General features: G+C 34.6%; 1 protein-coding gene across 5 annotated transcripts; it reads right to left on the reverse strand.

Moving 5' to 3' along the window:
* Positions 1 to 21,734, reverse strand: LOC140800701 (ubiquitin carboxyl-terminal hydrolase 26). 5 transcript variants are annotated; one of them, XR_012111294.1, is made up of 14 exons: positions 21,468 to 21,734; positions 20,355 to 20,585; positions 19,669 to 20,265; positions 18,314 to 18,569; positions 17,492 to 18,201; positions 12,477 to 12,585; positions 9,140 to 9,321; positions 7,390 to 7,665; positions 7,101 to 7,308; positions 5,656 to 5,727; positions 2,719 to 2,927; positions 1,181 to 1,444; positions 758 to 899; positions 1 to 653 (listed from the first exon to the last, which is right to left on the reverse strand). XR_012111294.1 is itself a non-coding variant. In XM_073155486.1 (14 exons), exons 2-14 carry the CDS (start codon positions 20,432 to 20,434, stop codon positions 538 to 540), a joined length of 3,246 nt encoding a protein of 1,081 aa, XP_073011587.1. In that variant the 5' UTR covers positions 20,435 to 20,585; positions 21,522 to 21,734; the 3' UTR covers positions 1 to 537. The 5 variants fall into 5 exon arrangements, 4 of the variants coding, with proteins under 4 accessions (XP_073011587.1, XP_073011586.1, XP_073011588.1 ...); XM_073155486.1 differs by having other exon boundaries at positions 2,719 to 2,952; positions 21,522 to 21,734; XM_073155485.1 differs by having other exon boundaries at positions 2,719 to 2,952.
* Positions 21,735 to 23,050: the final 1,316 nt, after the last annotated feature.

Below are 23,050 nucleotides of genomic sequence, written 5' to 3' on the forward strand. Positions count from 1 at the left end.
TTTAATCATGCCCCACAGTGCAAATATACTTTTGGGCAAAACAACATATACATTACACGTAAAAGAGTGCGCAACTGCACTCTGGCATATAGCATGGACAACGTTAGTACCCACTTCAAAGAGGGTTTGAAGGCAAAAAATTGAGGAAAAATAATAACAATAAAGTAGAGGAGAAATCTGAGCTCATGTGTCAGGAATCGTGTCCTGCAATCTGGATAAAACTGCTACCAGCACCTGGAAAGATGGCCTGCTAAAACTCCGCCCAGGACACCCAAGTAAGCTTTAGCAGTCCTTTTAAGCTGTCAAAAGGGGGTAGAATTGACAAAACTAGCAGAAGTTTCTTGCTTTTATCATTTTTCACAAAATAGAAATTAAACTACAAAAGCAAGTAGCCTGAGCGCCCCCACAATGGTTTGTGCTGCTTGAGTAGAACCACCAGACAATTTGACGTCCATGATGCTCTTCTCCTTTCGTCTCAAATCATCGTAAATGTTGACATGCTAATATGCACCTATTTAGATGAAATGCATACGATCATTAACCAAAAGGTGGTGGATCCTGAAAATTTTGGGCTGAGACATCTGATGCCAATAAAGTTCCACGGAAGCCTTCCTCAGCTTTCTGTGCATTAATCTTTTGCTCCGAGAGCTCATCTGTTGATATCAAATTGTAGAGGAAATAACTAAAACAAGAAATATTACAACACTCCAATAACCAAAAAAAAAAAAAACTGCTTAATCATGATACTTTTTATTACCTGCTATATCACGGTTCTCATGGATCTCAGAATCTGCAATCCAAAGAACATCACCAGGAAAAATGTTCTTATCAGCAAGAGTGGCAGAATCACCTTCAATCTCTACTGAACCTTTGTGAATCTTCTGGTTCTCCTTAACAACCTATAGATTTGAGAATAAAAAATAAATCTCAATGTAGTTCAAATATCATTAATCATTACTGAACAAACAGGCTATACAAATGCATGGACTTGGACAGAAGATACAAAGAGATAGAAAATAGGGACACAACTCGGCAGTGCAAGCATGCTGATCTACGAGAACTAGAAGGGTTGCCTTTATGCCAGAAACAAAAGCTCTAACCAACTGGTGGGTTGGTGTGGCTAAAGGATAGAATCTTTCACTATGGATGTATCTTGTGCAACTAGAAATGCATGGCATACCCCAAAGGCTTCCCAAATCATCAATTTCAACTGGTAGATTGAAGTAGAGCCAGAAACTTTCAAATTGATCGAGTTTCCAAATGATGTTTTCCTCGAGCGCTTTGAAGTGCGACGATCTGGGTCAGAAATATGAGCAGAAGCCTCTCTGATTGATTTTGGTGCTTCTTTTCCACGGACAAAGTGAACTTTTATATGCTCATCACAATAATTGAGCTTCTGCATCAATTTGCAGCTATCTCTTTCTCCAATACAATCTTCACATAACTAGCACCCACAATTCAAAAACTTAGAAAGCTCAAACAAAATGGTAAACGAGAAACAACCACTTAATCATCAGTGAGAATATATTTGAGTAACTACCTTGGAAACAGATAAAGATAGCTAGAACTACAATCAATACTATCAGCATCCATAATAATTTATCAGCGTGGTTTAAAAAAGATCAGGCAATCATTTACCAGCCAATATCTAAATCGAGCATCAAAAGAATATAGAACGGCAAACAGGAAGAGCGAAAATATTACAGTCATTAAATCACCTTCAAAAATGGCTTGGTATTGGGATATGGATGTAGGGACAACAAAGGCAGCTTCCAAGCATTTCAAGAGCATCACCCTCGGAGCATCTAATTTTTTTAGTATAGAGTTGAACAACTACCTAGACTACTACAGTTGGTGCCTGAACATGGCCTGCTGCCTAATTCAGCTTCTTTGGTTTTAAAAATTGCCACATCTTCAGATGGCTAAGAAAGGGAGTAGGAAGAATATGGAAATACATCTACATAGTTCATTGATTATTAAGATCTCATGCACTTATAGGCTCTTTACAGCTACAACAATCATCTTTCAGATCTATGTTGCTATTGGTGCTCTATGTTGCTATTTCTCGCGAGGATGCCAGTGCTCTATGTTGCTATTTCTTGCGAGGAAGAAAGGTTGAGAGTGAGATGGGTCAGACCGGGTTGGGTTGAATAAAAACTTAAATTGTGGATAGCGAGAACAGGCGAGCGAGCGAGACACCAAGAGCAGCAGGTGCAGCGAGCGGCAAAGCTGCTCGGAGGTGTGCCAAGCAGGCAAGCAGCACAACCATCCATGGTTCTAAATTCATATCTGACCATGCCTACCTTGTCAATTTGACAAAAATAGTTCATCTATTTAAGTCAAGTTCACTTCTCAGCCTTCAAAAATATCTCAAGCTATGATTGAGAAGCGTCAATGTTCTCTGGCAGCTTAAGCTTTAAAAAATATCAATGAATAAATTGTGAAATTAGATAATCCATACAAACTGAAAAGTTTCTTAGAATTATCGCTTGCAACTATTTACAAGTATAGGAAATAAGAGGCAATATAAAAGACTTGACTGTAGAACATGGAGCACAATTCTTGTAGGCATGAAACAATTCCAGGTTGTTCAGGGAAAGGTCTCTTATGTTCAATGTCACCTAACATAGATTTTTCTTTTTCAAAAACTATGAAAAAGACTGAAGTAAAATCTGTTAACATAATCCATAAAAATAATTTAATCTAGTAGTAATTTACCTCTGGATATGTCCTAATGTAAGGCCTTCTAGACTCTAAATCATCAGTTGGTTCTTCAACTGAGTGCTTTAAATCTTCATCCAGGATTGGTATCTCTTTGCAACACCCAGACAAGTCACTTTTACAACTATCACTAAAAGCAATTTCAGCAGATATTCCTTTTCCCTCTGTAGCATTCCATTCCTCAGAGAATAATGTCCAGTCAGCCTCTGAGATAAGTGTTAACCCATCAGTCTGAAAATCACATGAGAACAAAATCAACTCAGAGTAAAGCTTTGACATAAAACACAGTTGAAGAAAAATGCAAGGTTTAGTGATGTTGGACAAATATTTAATTGAAAAAGTAATTGAACTCTGATAGAAGAACAGATATGCACATAACGTTTTGCAGTTTTACAATCAGCTGCTTCAAATAGAGCACAATGATGATCTCGAATACTATTGCTTGAAGCAATTGTTCACTGGGACAGGAGGTTCTTTGAAAGTAATGATTAATGAAGTTCAGAATCATCTTCCGTTCATGCGGAAGTGCGGGCAATGCTATTTTTTTATCTCTGGTAACAGCAGTCTGATCAAGATAGATAAACTCAATTTGTTCCAGTGGCCTAAAATATCTATTTTACATATTCTCAAGCTGAGACTATAAAACCAAAGGTGGACCCAGGCTGAGTAGTAAAATTGTCCCAAGAAATCACAAATCAATAGGCTAGTTGGTTAAAAGAAATGGCTGGCGCATGCCTGAATATAGCCTGACTGTAAATAAACAAGATATTTGGCAATCAGAGAAGCTGAAAGTGGATAGAAGTAGGCAATGTCTGTCAGTCCATAGCAGAACATATTGTTAGCTCAAAATAATGAAAAGTAGCTTAAATTAGTTTTAAAATGCCAGGAGGTGAAATTTTAATCCAGATTATTGTTCCAAGTTCCTGCAACCAGAATGAATCCAAAGGTTCTCTCCCTAAAGATAGAAGCACCATTTACCTAAACTGCAGCTAAAAGTTGCTGATTTAGCATCTCATCATCAGTGTAAGGGTTACATGAGCTGATATAGATCAAGGAAATTGATGATTCCTGAACAAAGTATGTTGCTACTGATTATAGCTATATTTATAATTGTAGTAAATGGATTCACCTCATACAATTTATATTCCCATTTAGGGCTTATTTTGGTTGCAAGAAACATGATTCCACGAATTACTATCTAGGATATCTAACATTCATCTCAGAATCTGTTTGAAACACTGACATTTCATATCTGGAGAAACAAATCACAAGTAAAACTTCCAAACAACATAACACCATTCTTCCAGTTATCCTGCTCCCTAAAATGAAATTTTGGATTGCCAATATTGAAAGTCAAGATAAACTGTAAGAAAAGAAAACATTGAATTTGTTAGAAGGTAGTTTAGTAGTCATCAGTTCAAATCCTGTATCAATGATATGTGGTCTTGTCAGATACAAAAGCTCTGGATAAAAACCCGCAGAAGTTTCCTTCTTTACCTTTTTTTCATAGTAATTATATAGACTAATAAACTCTATAGTCTATAATAGAAGAAAAACAATAACCTCCATCTCTCATTTAAATATTTTAAGTTATTCTTTAGTCATAGAGTAAATTCTTTGACAAGCACAAATCCACTTACATTATATACAGTCTCAAGTTTTCAAAAATAACTTGTCATACAAAGCTAAAACTCCTAGTTATTTGAGTCTAGAATTTAAATCTTATAGTATCAAGTAATCAATGCTGTAAATTCACAATCTTTTCAAAGTCTTCATCACATCAAACCAATAGCATTTTCACATCCTATGCAATTTATAGTTAAAGTCCACATTCCACATCATTTTGTCACAAAAATAGTAGTTTCAATAGTTAGCAGGATTATGGCAAGCTATGAGAACCTCAATTATTGGTGATTAATTCTAAATTATTGTATCATATACAAGCAACTACATTTCCTTGACACTTATAAAAAAAAAAAAAAATGGAGAATCAAATATAATGAAAAAAGGCATCATGCTACCTGAAAGCATAAAATCATGTCTTTAAAGAGCTCTCTAATGCGAGGAACAGGACCAACATAAGATGCAAAATTATTGGAGCTCTAAAAACAAAATTAGAGTAACATTATGTTTAGGCATTATAAAATTTTTGACCATGATACCATGATATCTGGTAAATATCATATAGATGGGTCATCTGAAGTTCCAAGTTTCAACTAGATACACAAGTGATTTTTTTTAGTGTATGGGTACTGATTTCTTTTAATGTATGGGTGCAACTTTACACATGATACTGTCACTAAAAGTGGATTTAAACTGTTTGTCAGAAATGTCTGTCATTTAGCCAGCCTAACAACACGAAGCCATCCAAGTATCCATTGCTCCAGTGGCTCTACTACTCTACTGTTTAAATTGTCCTGCAGTACCATACCAGTAATATTAATCTGATTCACATAACACCAACTTCACTTACTGCATAAAATCCACTGTTACTATTTTTTTCAACATTGAAAATTAGCACCTGAACCTACCTGCTGATCCCTTCAGATTTTTATCGGATAGTAGTTTCTGCCTCATGAACTCTTCCAATAATTTAAATTGCGGCAGTTAAGTAGCTTGGATCATTTGACTACGAGCATACGACCTTTTATAGAAAATTTATACTTGGAATTGAAAAGATATACAAATACTGAGTTAATTGCTTATAGCGACTTGCTACCTCATACCAAAATATAAGATAAGAAACACAAAATCCATGATATGAAGCCAGAAATAAAATGAAAATGAAAAATGAAGAGGATCATCAAGAATGACAAGGAGATGCACAACAGCTATTCTTTGTGATAAGTCAGTGATTTTATGACCTAGTAAAACATTCCTCTCCTATCAATGGCTAAATCACAATAAAGCAAAAGAGCTAGAAAGTCTTCTTACAGTTGATGCTTTTTGGGTGATGACGCCACGCTTGCAGACTAGCTCAAAAGGCCTCTCTAACAACCGCGAATGCTGGCATTTGGATAAACATTTTTACACAAATAAAAGTTAATGCCTCGAAAAAGAGTTATACAAAGAAAATTTACCAAGGCCATTGTTCATAATGTCAACTATACCAAGAAAAAAGGATTGTAAGAAGAGTCACTGTTCATAGTCAACTATATCAAGAAAATTAACAGGCTCACAAGTCAAACTGTTATGCTCGTGATGGATAATAAGTTAATAACCTTCTTCCACCATGGCAACACAATAACATCAATAAGTTCAAGGAAATAAATTATAGTGACATGATAAGTTTTGGCCCCTACTAATGCATCCAGAACCCAAAAAATTCAATGAAATTAGGGATATGACCAGAAGAAAGCCTCAAAAGGATCCACTGTGTAAGCAGTAAACGCTAAACATTGAGACCAATATGATTAACAACTATTTCCCAATTATTATATTGACAGAAACTCATACGATGTCCAGTATCTTCTAGAGCTGGAAACAACTCAGTGACAGCACTCGGCATATTAAAGGTGAAATTAAAGCTTTTCCAACAATATGGGTTGGCTGGCACAACTCAAAGCTGACAATTCTCTGGAAAGACTTACATAAATTTTTAACCAGAATTCAACTTAGTATCGACCTATGCAAAATGGTGAACTCCTGAACAAGGGCTTCACCTAGAAGGTTAATATCATCTCCATGAAAGACTATATTACAACGGTTCACTTATGCAAGAAACCAGTTAACCCTAAGGAATCTTGCGGCCTAGAACCAAACATTGATGTGGTAAATAAGGAATTACACCAAGTAAATTAGGAAATGTACTATATCTAAATAATGAGCCAAAATATTATATCTTGAATCAGATTCCTCCATAGCTAATTGACCCAATGTTACACCAAAAATCATCAGAATAGGAGTCAGTTAAAATACAAGGACAGACAATGGATAAGAAACCCTCTGGAGGTCTAATCAGACTAACCAATATCAACCTTTCTAAAAGACAAATACATTACATCGCATGTACTTTATAATGCATCGAGCGAGCAAAGAACATATTTTGCAAAGTTTAAAACAACGAAAGACAGGGTACCTCTAGATTTTCAGACAAGATAAAAAAAGTTGACATTCAGTGTCTATGACTTTACGGGATCAAAGTGATTATGGCATCACATTCTTGATAATCTAACTGGCAGAATGCATGGATAATACAATGCACTGTATATAGATAATGCGCCATTAGTCTAGCTAAATTAATCTTGTAATTACTCCTCATAATTATAACACTCATTCACTCCTACAAAAGAATAGTCTTGTAATTTTATAACCTCAACAAATAGAAGAAATGGCTCAATAAAAAAATACGGAAAGACGTGTGCACAATATCACCTCACCTTCTGACAAAACAGTGAATCTAAAGTAACTTCTAGACTTTCAGGTTCCGGTGAGGAAGAAATATTTTTTCCAGTTGCTGTGACATATGCTCTCCACTTTGTTAACCAGGATGACGGGAGTAAGAAGTATTTTTTACCAGGATAAAGTGCAAAACTTTTCCCTGAAATTAATTTCTCATGATTCTGCCGTTGCTTAAGTTTGACTGCTCTGCAACAATGCAAAATATATTTATTTAGAAGCAAAAAAGCAATTCACTAACTTACAAATTAGATGTGTTTCTCATGCTACCTGAGGCCATCCTCCATGCAAGCAACTTCTGTTAATTCTTGACTGCAAATTTCACATGGTCGAGAGTCAGATGGGAAGGTCAATATATCATCAGAATTTGTTGACCTGGTGGTTTCAAAGAGAAATATCCAGAGATTCTCGGGAACCAAGACACGCTTTGCTCCAGGAGCCTGCTCTGGAATAAGGTTTCCATGAGAACATACGAGAGATGCTGTTGGTCCAGGATCTGCTTCACAAGGGATATCAGCATTTTTTCTGGACAACCACTGTACCAACCTGAGGAGGAAAAGGGAACACAATAAGATTCACATGAGAAGATTATTACATTAAACATAAAAGTTGAATGTGTATCATAAAACACTTCACAACCTTGCTGCAAGTGTTGACAGTGTCACGACTCAGGTTTGGACAAAGTAGTAATCCTTTTTTGTCTTTCAAAGAGTGTACTTCAAAAGGATGGATTTTCTACTATCAAAAGAATCAAGAAGTAAACTGAAAGAAAATTAACAAGGTAGAGAACTTAAAAATAGTAACAATATCACCAAAATGCAATAACAAGAATATGAACACAAGTACATAACAAGACAAGGATACTGATTTTACTCGTAAATTTTATAATGATTACAAAAAGTCAAATATCTAATTGGTCCCAGTAGCCTACTAATAAGATATAGACAAGCAAGCAAGTTCAAGAGCATAAATAGCTTCTGATAGGACATAAAACATTAGAACATGAATTTCAAATTCTAACACCCACATAAAATTTCACAGCTAACCAGGCCAACTCATAAGAACAAGGCAGAAAAAAGGCCATACAAGAAGATAAAACTGTAAAATTATACAATTATATAAATATAATTAAGTCGTGATATATGAGAGAGATTAGTCTGACAATTTAACTTGATTAATGCACTAAGCTAGCGTTTGGTTGCAGTTTAGGAGAAACATAATTTATAGCTACTCTCATTTTTTTATATTTCAAAATTGTGCATTACCTTCCGCTAGTTTACTTCGAAAAATGTATCCATTTTCTAATTTTACATGTGCAATGCAGGCCTCTATATATGCAATACCTATTTACATTTATGTAATGTGGTAACTAAATAAGCAATGCCTATCTATATCAGCAAGGCATGGTAGTTTCTGCACAGTGCATGGTAACAAACAGAAATGAAAATTACTATGCCCGCGATACATACCTATATGTACGCAGTAGCTAAATAGATACACAATGCCTATTTCTAGGTAGGCAATGTGTTTACTATGCTTTGAAATGACAGTTACACTGCCAAAGGATATGTTTGGTCTTGTCAAGGGCAAATTGGTAATTTCAAATTACTAGCTAATCTCATTCCAAACAGATATAAAGCACAGTTAGGCCTGGACCTCACGTGACAGGACTTAACCCTATTTCGACAGAACCAGGTAGCAAGGGTATTTGGTTACAAAACATGGTTAAGGCCACTCTACACATGGTGCGAGGGGGAAAAAAACTCAATCCAAACAGAGCCTAAATATATATCCAAAAGCTGCAAACTGATACCAAGATGAGCTGTTCTGTAAGCAACACTATGAAACTGGCCTAATTGTTCTACAAAGGAGAGAATTAGCTTAACTGTTTCACAAAGGAGAAAAACACAAGTTACAAACTCATTTACGGCTAGTGTAGTGCAAATATATTTTAAATTGCCAAAATTGATACCAACATGCTATAAAAATTAAAAATATTAAATTGATTTAAGAAACATACCATGTCCTAGAAACAAAATATGAAGTACCATCTGGGACATTTCCAGCAACTGCTGCTTCTGCCAGTTGCTTCAATGAGGCTTTTCTACCCCGGTAGTCATCTGCACATACTACACTTTTCGCCCTGTTCCTAAGACAGTCAATGCAGTAATCATCACTGCTGAATGTTGGGCCCCCTCCATACTGATTTTGAACACAGAAAAGTAACCAACAAATATGAGATGAGAAAAAAATATATATTGAACTTATCATGTATCAAAAGAGTTAAATGACTAGTCAAGATGAATAATAAATTAACAAGTAAAATATAATGATCTTTAACCAAAGAAAACACAATATAAGTTTGACTCGGATTATGTTTTAGCTCACAACTGGATAAATGAAACTATTTTGTTCCCAAACTCTTTTCTTAACAGCTATAAATGGTCTCATGCAACAAAACAGATCAGAATGGCAACCTCTTGTATCATATTTCATGGATCCGGTTGGCATAGGCATTGAGTTTTCTCTAACAAAAAGATTATCATTCAGCAGTTAATAAGTTATCTCAAATTATCAATCAGTTCTATGCTTACTTGTTTATAGAGTAGTTAAATCTATGCTGCACCAGAGTGCCTCAGTGTCTACATGAAAGTGCCAGATACTTCTGAAACATTAAAACTTCGATCCTACACTAATACAAAATAGTGAAATAAATAAGTTGCAGAATGCAGTGTACGGGCAATTTGACACATCCTATAGTTTTTTTAATGGCACATTCAAGGATAGATAGAACATAGCCCTTCAAGATAGCTTGAAATGCAGTCACACTAGGTAAGAAACCTGGGTAACTATACTCAGGAAGAATTACGCATTCAGCAGCATTAGTTATTATGCATATCACAAAGTTAGGACTGACTTTCTGTCAGTCACTACTTTTTACTAAATATCTATGCCTGCAAAGAAAATACTTTAAATCTATGAGTGGCAATAAAAACAACTTTATGAACTTTTTCTCAAAAGTTCTTTCATCTTCCTAACATCAACTTAATTAACTTGCACTTCAGAAAGTTTGAAGTTTTGATGAGATAAGAAGATCTACAACATGGCACATAATTGTGGACTGTCACTATGACAATCATAAGATGGTATCACAATTTTCAGTTGCTGGAATGAAGATCACACCTCACAACTTAGGTGTTGTCAATCTCACTGATGAGCCAGGTAAAACTACAGCACTAAATTGTGATTATGTCCATGCTGTGATAGCATTGCATATCCCTGCAAATGAGATGTTTATACTGAGGGCTAAATTTATTTGACGACAAGACTCTAAAAGAAAACGTTGCAACCTTATCTTTTGTGATTTCATAAGACCTGCTTATCTTTTGTGGTTCCATAAGACCTCTTACATCTCTTGCAGATACATGGGAGGCCCAGTAAGACATTTGCTACCCAGTTAAGGAAAATATCTTCATCAGAATTGAGGTAAATAAATTGAACTTGTAGTGCTTTATGAAAAGAAGTCCAGGAAGTAGTATATCATGTGAGCTATATGAGCATTACTTTTGAAGGTCAAATAGCTTTGTAGCCTGACAAACTAATTCCAAACTAAAAGTGGTGCATGAGTATTACACCATAAGTATTTGTTTGGCAGTATAGCCATTCAAAAGACTGGCAAAGACATTAATGGCATATCATAGAGAATGTTCTGAAGAGTAGATAACCCTTTATAGTGGATAAATATATATTTTACAATATTACAGTTAGAGGGCGATCACTTCGTAGTCAAGCATTTAACAATGTCGCATAACAGAACTAGCAATGTCAATTGCTTATCCATTGTTTCTCGGAATTTCAAATCCCTCTAACTATAGCATGTATAAATGTTTGGCAAATGTTTTCATTTTACTATGCATGTATATCTGTGCTTAGGAAAATAAAAAACTTGTGCTTTAAAAGGCTGCCAGATATCCTGGCCTACAAGTACTTACTGCATAATCTCATGTGCAGGACAAAGTAGAACTATGAGTCCCATAGGAACGGTTCATTTATGTCTGCACTCTCACTAGTAACCTTGATTTAACCACAGTGATAGGTACATGACTGAAACAGTCAATTTTCAGTCATAATGAAAGTCAATGAGGTGAAACAGATATTTTTTATATTTCTGGAATTTCTTAATCTGAAATTTAGATGTATCTCTTAAGATTACCTTGTTTGATGTAGAGCTCCTATATTAAAGAGAACTTTGTTGTAGAGGAGCTGCCCCCCCCCACCCCCGAGGCACACCCACAGCCAGGTGGATCATCTACCTTTTCCCACATGCTAGGTTGGTTACCCTCCTCCACCATAAGCCAAAGGGTTTGCCTTCTTTCCCACTTAGTTTGTGTGTTTACCTTTACATCTTACCATACTGACATGGAAAAAAAATCCTTGCAAGTGCCAGGAGTTTTCGCTCATCCAAATTGGCCTATTACCTCATCTTTTCTCATATCACAATGCTCATACCTCGAGCTACATTAATTAATTTGCCAAAAATCCATTTTGGTGTCTTAAATCCTAACTAGATGAGAATGGAAGAAAGCTAAGGAGCATGAATATGTATAAATTGGTAAAAGTTCCAAGAGTTCACTTCCTTGCAGCAATAGGAAATCAAGAGACTTTTCCTTCTTAAACGGTGACAGCCCTTCCCCTCCTTGAACGCAAAGAGAGATCACAACTAAGTATGACACTTAAACACAAATTTATTTGCAATCATGCAAGTTCATTTGCAATACACAGGACCTACACATATTTCAACGATTTTTGGACATACCATGAACTATCCAAAGCCTGGTGCACCAAACAGTAAAAATTAATAGAAGAGGACAAAAGAGAGACACACCTTCTCACAAGTTCCGTTTACCAAGTATGAGCCACCCCTGATAGGTAGTATTATCCAAATAGAACCCAACTTCAAGAATGCCCATGTTCAAGGATGGAATATGATAACACATGGCAAGAACTATTTATGAACAAGCACCTTACTGCAATATTATGACTGATAATATATTTTCTTGACATTTACCAGAATCACTGGAGTAGAAATGCCAAGTTCCCATAGAAAACCTATATTTGGACTCACGCCATAACTCTTGAATACTTGTAATTACTTAATGCATTCCTTTTTGTTGTACTAACAGAGAAGGTCATGGACCTCCACCTTTACCAAGATTTGTGTGAGATGTAACCTCTATCCATGCATATTATCATTAAAGAGACAACTGGCAATCATATGAAAGAAAATTAAGCCCAGTGGAGCATTGTCACTAACATGATAATGCATGAAATATGCAAAATCAGCATAAGCTTCTTACTTTAGACAGCAATATCTGCCAAGCTCTACTTGACAACCTCTTCATGGAGGAGACCTTCGATGCTGGAACCTTTCCATGCTCACACTGAATTGGGCTATTGTCAAGGCAACTACAGGAAAAAAAAAACAAATTATCTTATAGACAAAGTAGCAAGAAGTTTTCTTAGTTGATTGCAGAACTAGTTATTTGTATAATAATTAAAACATACAAAGAGGATCAATCCTCAACAAGTGACGGATCTTTTCACGTAATATATAATGTAATGAGCACAGCTGCTGAACAGAGCAACCAATCTTCACATTATCTTAGACTCTAGAATCACATATACTAAGATTGGTTGTTTCTAGCAAGTATATGAATAAACATCATGATGGAAAATAAGCAACACTTGTGGTACAAATCCAGAAATACGTGCACATCAAATTTCAAATCATATAATCCATATAGGGTAGTCTAATGACTAAATCTGCAGACGATATTCCATAACTTTAAATATAGATCATGAAAAAACTGCATATGAATTTTCGGCTTCACTTGATGGATCTAGAGAGAGGCAAGAGGACAATCTGAGGTTGGAGCAAACTTGCCACCAAGAAGAAGTGCACCATTGCACTTGATCCAAAAATGTGGCCTTGTTTGGAATGAGTGTAGCACTTGAAGGTGGGTAGCTACACTCATTTCTTACCCTCATTGTAAGTATATTAAACTAATTAAAAGAAAAGATTAAGTGCTTAGTTGTAGAATAGAAATAGGAGTGTCATTATTACCGTTAATCAGTTAATGGGACTTGAAAAATGTTTATTTTAGAGAAAATTAAGAATGTCATATGAATAGACTAAAATGCCCTTAATAGTTAAAGAATGTTAGTACCTAAATATTATTATTAAATTTAACCTCTAGTAAAATTCAAATTATCTCAATATATGCCCTTTTATAAGCATTCTTTTGCATATGAAACTTCCAGGATGGCAATATTTAAGTCCACAATAACTTACTAAGCTTTCATTTGTGAGCTTAATAGTATTTAAATCCGCAAGGCCTAGTAGGGTTTGCAGGCTTAGTGGGTTTAACCTTCAATAAAGTTGAAATTATATAGAAAAAAATGTTTTTTTATTCTTTTTCTTTTGCAATATTTGATTCTAAAACAACTGACTTGTAAAACAACATTGCTATCTTAGTAACCAATTCTAAGGCAACAACGCTGACTTAAAAGACAGCAATGCTGCCTTAGTAATTATTTTAAGACAACAACTGTCTTATAAGACTATGTTGCTACCTTAGTAAGTATTTCTAAGGCAACAACTGACTTATAAGACAGCAATGCTGCCTCAATAAGCAATTCTAATATAGCAACAGTCTTATAAGACAGTCTTGCTGTCTTAGTAAACAATTTTAAGGCAGCAACATCTTATAAGACAGCATTGCTACGTTATTAAGCAATTCCAAGGCAACAATAGGGAGAGAGAAGTTGAAAAATTATTATTAAATTCAAATTATATAAAAAAAATGTGCCATTTTATTCTTATTCTTTTGCAATATTGACTTATAAGACAACAATGCTGTCTTAATAAGCATCTAAGGCAACAATGATCTTATTAGACAATTGCCTTATAAGATCTTCCAAGACAACAACAATGAGAAGAATTGAAATAGGACTGTCATTATTACTTCTGATGTGATATGAAAAAGTGAAAAAAGTACTACCTTTAGGAGGAAAATTAAAGATATTTGAGAAATGAGTTGAAATAGGGGCATCATTATTATCTTTGATATAACATAAAAAGTGATAAAATTTAGAAAAAAATTTGAGATTATGTCATATAAATAAACCAAAACATCTTTCGCAGCCAAGGATGTTAGTACCAAAATATTATTACTTAAAATTAAACCTCCAATAAAATTGAAATTGTCTTAAAAAATGTGTCATTTTATGAGTCATAGTTTCAGAGAGGACATGAAAATGATAGTGCAAATCATTTCAAATATAAATTTATAATGGGAGAGCTCATTCAAATTAATTCAAACTTATACCCATTGACTTTTTTTCTCACATTTCTCATCTCTCACCTTCCAAACTTAGTTAGAAATAAACTACTGTTTGATTACTAAATTTAGTTAGTGTCCCCTAGCCAAGTTCGAGAAAATTCTTACACTCGAACCAAACTATTTTGAGTTAACTTGGTTTGCATTCAGTCCAAACACCACTTAAAAGTTCCAATTGCAAACTAAACTTCCATTGCTAACTTGGTTTGCACTTGGTTCAAATTTGATAAACTCAAGCAACTATTTTGAGTTACCGATGGGTTTAGTAGTAAAAAGCTTTTACTCAAATCTATGTCTTGTTTAGATAATAAATTGGAGAAACAAATTAGGGTAAAATAAACATATATTTGTTTATTTTTCCAAAATAAATTTAAGTTATATGGATATGACTATATGAGGTTGTTGATCTAGGATTCTAAATATAATTCCCTAAAACATATTTCTGGTAACAAATAATAAGTCATACAACATGGATGGTCAAATCTAAGGTGGTATTTGATTTGAGTGTAAGAATTTTCTTAATTTCGACTAGGGAACATTAATCAAATGATAGTTTATCCCTAATCAAGTTTAAAAAGTGAGAGAAGAAAGAAAAATATCAATAAATAAAAATATAAATTAGTTCGAATAAATTCTCACATTACAAATTTACCTCCTAAATGATTTGCACTTGTCTTTTCCATATCCTCTCCTCTTTCTCTCCTCTCTCACTATGGCTCATAAAGTGGCACATTTTTTTAAGAACGATCTTTATTAGAAGTTTAATTTAATAATAATATTTTAGTACAAATATTCTAAATTACAAAAGATATTTTTGTATATTTGAATGATATATTCTCAATTTTCTTTCAAAAGGAAGACATTTTCACTTTTTGTCATATCAATGGTTATAATAACACCTTATTTTGGTACTCACTTTTTCACTTTTATGACACCCCTATATTTCAGCTCTCTCACATTTGCTACCTTGAAGGGTCTTATAAGACTGTAATGATGTCTTATAAGAATATTGCTGCCTTAAAAGGACGCACAACAAATAAAAGAAAAAAAAATGATACATTTTTCTATACAATTTTAATTGTATTAGATGTTAAATTTAATAATAATATTTTGATATTAACATCCTTCAACTACAATGGCATTTTGATGGCATATCCTCAATTTTTCTTGAAAATAAATAACAATATTTTAACTCCTCTTACTGTTGCTATATTTGAATTACTTACTTAGGCAACAATGCTATCTTAAAATTGCTTACTACAACAGCAACGCCGTCTAATAAGACAGTTTCTGCTTTAGAATTGTTTACTAAGATAGAATTGTTGTCTTATAAGTTGGTGGTTGCCTTAAAATTGCTTACTAAGAGAGTATCACTATCTAATAAGACTGTTGTTGTCTCAGAATTGCTTACTAAGGCAGCAATTTTGTCTTACAAAACTGTTCCTGCCTTAGAATAACTTATTAATGCAACATTGTTGTCTTATAAGTCAGCATGTTCTGTCTTATAAGTCGGTATAGTTATCTTAGAATCAAATATTACAAAAAAATGAGAATAAAATAACATATTTTCCTATAGAATAATTTTATTCAAAGTTAGAACTCACTAAAACCCGCAAACTCTGTTAGGTTTTGTCAGCTTAATTGTTACTAAGCCCGCAAACGAAAGTTTAGTAAACTATTGCGGACTTAGATATTATGGACTTATAACTAGTTCTTTGAAGTGATTGCAGATTTAAGTATGTATTACCTACATGGATGCTTCCATTGCAAACGAAAGTACATAAAAAAGCATATTTTTTAGATAATTTGAACTTTATTACAGATTAAATTACATCATAATATTTTCGTAGTAACATCTTTTACGTACAAATAGGCAATTTGATTCATTTCTATAATATATTCTCAATTTTCCTTCAAAACCAATACTTTTATTTTTATTTTTCATGTCACATTAAAAATAATAATGCTAATTTACAGCCAAACACCCAATTTTCTGCAACTAATTTAAGATACCTAAAACAAGGATAAAAAATGAGTATAGCTACCAAGGTTCAAGTGCTATACTCATTTGGAACAAGGCATTATTTTATATTAGGCCAACCTTAAGTGCAAAATAGATAGTGATCCTGATGATACCCAAACCATAATCTCCCATGTGTGTGAAATCTGACTCAAAAGAAAATCAAGAAAGAGGTTTCCCATGAAACTTGTAATCAATGAGTACTGATATATCTTTATATATGTGCGGTAGATAATATATGTAGACACATAACTTTATGGATTGCTTATAAGTGGACAACCATAGGTTGGCTCATTTTCTGCCAATTTCTTGGCAGCATAAAGGATATGTTCTTAATAATTACTCTTGCTGGCAAGGCAAGAATCGCGGTGGACCAAAATAAACAATCTGGCATGGGATGTATTAACCTACGGCAATCAACGTTGGTCAGCATGCAACTAATTGATGGGTACTATCTAGCAAAGGGGTTTGCTACTCCATGCCATGCCAAGTCAGTTCACGCGTAATAGCACAGGATCATGTCAGATCTGAATAGTTGTATAACTGCATTAAAGGGAAATTTCATTAATAAGACATAGAGAAAGATTATGTAGTCTTCAACAATAGCAAAAACAGAATAACATCGCCACAAGAAAACAAGTCATGACAACATGTGACATCCAAAAGAAAAAAGAGAGAGAACATGAAGCTATGATGCCAGCCAATTCAGAAAGAAGAAAAAGAAAAAATTCTAGCAGATAAGTCATGTCAAATAGAAAAGGTACATGATTCCAAAATTGGTTGAGAAACAATATATCAAGTCCCATCCTCAGGTATCACATTTTTTGACGGAAAGTGTCACATTCTAACTGCACGGCATATAGGTGCAGAATTCTACTTATTTACTATCAGAAGCACATGAAAAAGGAAGCCATAATTGGACTATGAACAAAGAAATAACAACAGAACTTACGAGGGAGTAATATTATCTGCCCACTGCCGAAGCCAGTCAGTTGAAATCCAAAAATATGAATCGTCATCTGGCTGAACAGGAGCTTCTAAAAGAACAGATTTTACTTCTTGGCGCCGTTCTGCAATATAAGCCACTTGTCTATCTTTCCGGAGTTGGTATTCTTCGCAAGCATTGACATATGATGCATTTAATTGTTCAATTTCTCCAGAAAATTGAGGAGGGAGAGAATCGCTCTTTACACTAATCTTCACAGCATTAGGCCCACATGTATTGTCATTGGCATCATTCTCGCTAATGTTAATGCGATTATACATCAACATATAAGCATCAGTTGATGAAAATATCTCGTTGGGGATACATGGAGTAGATGTATGATCAGAACCTAGACAGGTGCCATTAGAAATAGAATTAAGAGTAGAACCCCTCTGTGGCTTCTGCTCAGATTTATTACATGAACTGGAAGAGACCTCTCCAAAAGGGTGACTGCCCAATTTTGAAACATGCTCATCATCAAACTCCCACCACAGACCACTGTTTTCATCTTTAATATGTGCCACATAATGTCCACTATTAACAGAAGTACCTTTGTGAATCAGTATGGCTGAAAGATCATATATGAAACCACATTCAGCGGGGTTGCCCAACCTCTTTCCCATATTCAGTCTCTTAGGAAAATTAAATGCTGAGGTTATCTTTTTCTTTGTTGTTGTCTGCAGATAGAAAAAAGGGTTATGTGACATGTTAAAAACATAAACTAGGGTATGAAAATGAGTTAATCAAAATTAAGAAAGATAAAGTTTTCTTGAGGTTGTAATACAGTACCTTGGGAAGGAAAATGTACCGCTTCAGTTGAAAATTAAGCACAGCTGGAAGTGAGCATAATTTTATGCAACGGGTAGCATCAACTCTTGTACAACATGACTCACAGAAGTACTGATTTTCTCCATGCAGCTCTTCCACACTGAGGTAATCATCTAAACTTTCATCTAAATTGTTTAAACCTTTAATATTTAGCTCAAGTTCATAAAAATCTTCCACTTGAGAAGAAGCTTCAGAATCTTTTCCACACACTGAGCACCTTGTGAGTAAATATATATGGGATCCAAATCAGCTATGCTGCAACTTATAGTGCTAACTTCTCCAAGTTACAAAGGAAAGGAGAGAAAATAAGAGCAGAAGCAGCATCAACTACTTGTCAGACTAGGACAAATAGATAATATAGTTTTCACTAATTTAACAAGATGTCCTTAAACTCATATACCTATACAGCGTCTTCTTACATAGCACTCAAAAAGATGAACAAAATGAAGCATGGTTGCCTATTACTGCCAACCATGTCCAGAAGAAACATGACATTATATGGATGGAACCTGAAAAACAAGATCTTAAAACAGAAATCCTACAATGAACCAATGCATGAGCTGAGTTCTAAGTGAGTCATTATCATCATTTACATGTACCAAAGCTAACAGAAAACAAAAGACCAACTCAGAACCGACAGGTAGGGCGAGAGCAACACATATAAACAAGTAGGCTTTAAATTCGACAAGACAGCAAACAGGCCGAAGTTTCAGCTGAAACTGAGACATTTCACCAAAAAGTTCCACATTTTAGTCCTATCTGATCCGAAATTGCCCCCCAAAACTAGCATCCAACCAACAATGCAAATAACAATTGTTTAATGTATGTTTACTTTATTCTAAGAAGGATTATACTTGAATTCAACTTGTACCTAACTCAGTATCAACCTCAATGCTTAAATGATATTAAATTATGTGTGATACATTGAAAAAATAAAATAAAGAAGACTATTTATTAAAAGAAGTTCGAAATAGATACAACGAAGTTAGAAATGAAACTAATCTAAACTGACCGAAACATTCCATTTTTCAATCAAGCCAATACCAAAACCGAAACCGAAACTTTGAACTATGGCTACTATGCTTACAGTACCGCGTAAATGAATATCATACATTCAAACAAGTCATAAATCAACAGACATGAAATCATAAGTACACTAACAAGATAAGATGAAACTAGCAAAACTCAACTGACAATCTTGTCTCTTATTATGAAACTAGCAAAACTAGCAAAACTCAACTAACAAGATAAGATATATATATTATATATAATATTCATAAATTTAACTGTAAAAAACTAAAAAACTTGTCTCTTACCTAGTCACATGTAAGACACTTCCACGAAACAGATCTTGCACAACACTTTTAGCAATGGAGACCTTAGAATGACTTAAAGAACGTTCCAGTAGAGATAGAAATAAGGTGAGGAATTCATGACTATCCTGTTGAACACCATTGTCCAGCTCCAAGGTCTTAATAAATGGAGCTGAATCAATAAAAGCCATTTTGCTAGAGTGCAACTGGGCAAATAACCGTGAAAGCTGATCTAGAACAGCATGTTGCTTCAAAAGATCTACTTCAAGTGAGAATATGCCAGATCGGAATGAGGTGTTCATGTAAAGGCATTGAAGTATGCTATTAGCATAACAAGTTGCACCCAAATTAGTCAACCCGGCAGGCATATCTGTTGAAGAACGGAGATCCATACAAGGATTTGGACCAACTGAAAGAATAATATCTGCCATCTTCTGCCATAAGCCAGTTTTCCTGGTTCCATTAGGTGGTGGAATAAGACCACAAAAACAATTGGGGGACTCTTTGGAGTTTCCACGACAGCCTTGACAAATGGGCTTCCAAACCAAATAAAGCTGACGTATATCACTTTTTCTGATTTCACCGGTGGAATGAATTTTCCTTTAAAAACAAGGAAAAAAAAAAGATAAAGGAAACTAGTGCTAGATCATGATTACATTTATCAGCTTGTAAAAGGGGGGAAATAATACCTCAGTATCTCAGAGGAAGGATTTTCACCATCTTCTGGCCGTTGTCTTTTATTCTTGTTACGGGTATTGGGTCTACTCATTGTAATGCCAACTTCACATCACAATATAAATTGGAACAATTTAGCACATTAGATAACTGAAGTTGGCTGTCCAGAAATATACAAAAGTTCGCTATCATCAGCTGTGCACCCAATTGTTCCTTCAGTCAGAGCTATACAGAAGTTGGCTATCCTGGACTTGCAATATTTCTGGATTAAATAACAATATCGAATTCAAGGAGCAAACTTAAATGCTGATAATAACTGCAAAGGAATGGTAACAATAGAGCTGCAGCAGAGAAGAAATAAAGAACTCTAGCAAATACATTAAAAAAATGAATTCGTAGGCCCAATAAGGATCATAAATAGATCTCAAAATGGTGAAAGAAAAATAAAACCCTGAAATGGAGATGAAATAAATTGTGGAACAAACTGGAATATCCTTTTTGAGTTTCTTTCTCAACAGAGATGTCATGGAGGAATAAAATTGAACTAATTAAACAAACATCCATTCTATAACTGAGGAAAAAAAAAAACTACAACAACAATATTCCAATTGGATGTGATTTGATTCTTGAGTGCCCAGGAAAAGAAAACGAAAATCAAGATGAACATCAAACATGAAATGCTACAACTTTTTGGATTCTTCCCTTAAAAATCCCCCAGAAACTGTCATAGCCTTAGTGTAATCAAATAAATTACACCTCAATTACTGCATTTATAGCACAAGTAACACCTCAATTCTGGTAGCTTTTGTTTAGGGTTTCATTGTTTCAGATGAAGAACTCTATAATTTGTGCAGAACAATTCAAGAAAAAGGAACGCAATAAGAATATCTCATCTATCCTTTATGTCAAGTTCTACTGTACTGTCCAGGACCAGCAACTGTACATATTGTCACGAGGTAAAAACTGCATAAAGCTCCAAGAATAAGATCGAGAACACCTTTTGAGCTACCACCACACCACACGATAGCCCAAAATCTCAAAACATTCCAAGAAAATGAATATAAAAAAGATCACCTTTAGATTCTGAAAAAGTATAGCAAGAAACCAAAATTGCAACAAAGCGATACCATTTCAAGTGGGTGACGGCGTAATCCAACCGATGCGGGAGATGCTTTCCCTACCTCTAATAGATTGCAGCGAAGCTCCCGTTGCGATCAGAAACCCGGTGAGGGATACCGCAGGCAGAGCAGGCGATGGAATAATCCGGCCGATGCAGCGATCCGGGAAGGAGGAGAGGAGGAGGAGGAGAAGAAGGTGAGAGCCGAGAGAAAAGCTAGGGCAAGGATTCGAATTCTAATTCTAATTTTCTCGTCTTATTTTTCTTCCTTCTTTTTGGAACTTCTCTCTATTTTCCCAGTTTTTCTTTGTTGTCTGAAGGGAAATGACCAAAAAGGGTCTGTGGTAAGATCCAAGCGGGCGGGGGCCGAGCAGGGGTAGAAGCGTCTTTCGGGCGGGAGATTTCGAACACTGCAGTATCCCCCGGGTCGGATGGTTCGAGTTTCTCGACGTTTCCAGTACTCCGCACGAGCGCTGCGCGTGACAGAGAGGTGCTTTTTATTTACTCGGTTGTACACGGCGTTTCAGAGTGCCTCGATGCACGTATCAGTCAGAATCACGAGGCGTCGCCAACGGTTAGAATCACGATGGATCCATTTTATGGAGTTTTTGACCAAAATAAATTAATTCTCAAATTAAACTTTAATATATATTTCATTCCCCCTCTCATTTATTGAATTACAAATTTAACCCCTTTTTTTACTGATTTAGACTGATTTGTTCTTTTAATTTCAATGCACATATCGTTAAAAATTAGAACGTACATCTTGCATAAACGATACAGTATATATTTTGCATAGGCAATACGTATATATTATATAAGTGATGCGTGTCACTTTTTTTTTAATTAGAGTATATATTTTATATAAACAATACGTATAAATTACGTAAGTAATGCGTTACTTTTTTTTTAATCTCGATATATATTTTTTTTAAAATTAGAGCGTATATTTTGCATAGTAAATACGTATAAATTAGTGTAACATTTTTAGAACACGAAGATCTTTTAAGATTTATTAAAACTAAATCAGTAAAATAAACTTAAAATTGTAATTTGATAAAAGGCTTATTTCTGCCCATTAAAAAATTGAAGTACTTTTAACAATTTGCAATTTAAAAAGTGGATAGAGTGACTCTTCTTTCACTCAAAAAAAAAAAGTTTAAAAAAATTAAATTATTTTTAATAAGTACGAAAGTTGTTTTTCTTTTAACGAAGGTGAATAAATTTTTTGTTTCTCACTTTCTGAAAAAACTATGTTTGTACCGAGACTCATCATTGCACTGTAGATTTGAAAATCTACATGTCCTTTCTTGGCTTTTTGTTCTAAAGCTTTGAAGGACGAAAGTTCTTGATCTTTGTAATATACACTCTAATTTTGGATTAGACCAATACCATGGGATAAATACTCTTCAAGCTCAATACTGTTGATCACTCTCAACTTGCAACAATAAAATATATGCTAAGCTGCAAATAATTGGTTTGGTAATAGCAGGTTTCTACCCTGGATTAGCTTTTCGTAGAAAATAAGGATAATAATCATACTTGATTCACCTTAGAATATTCATCAACGATTAATAGAAGATAAGACACAAA

Source organism: Typha latifolia, chromosome 14, assembly GCF_019914945.1.
Source record: "Typha latifolia isolate L0001 chromosome 14, TyphaL0001v2, whole genome shotgun sequence".
Taxonomy (NCBI): Eukaryota; Viridiplantae; Streptophyta; class Magnoliopsida; order Poales; family Typhaceae; genus Typha; species Typha latifolia.

Coding starts and splice junctions, on each gene's coding strand:
- LOC140800701 (XM_073155486.1), bottom strand. CDS start 20,434: ATGAGTAGACCCAATACCCGTAACAAGAATAAAAGACAACGGCCAGAA. Junction 1,445..2,718: donor ACATTAGGACATATCCAGAG/GTAAATTACTAC, acceptor TGTGGGTGCTAG/TTATGTGAAGATTGTATTGG. Junction 900..1,180: donor TGATTTGGGAAGCCTTTGGG/GTATGCCATGCA, acceptor TCAAATCTATAG/GTTGTTAAGGAGAACCAGAA.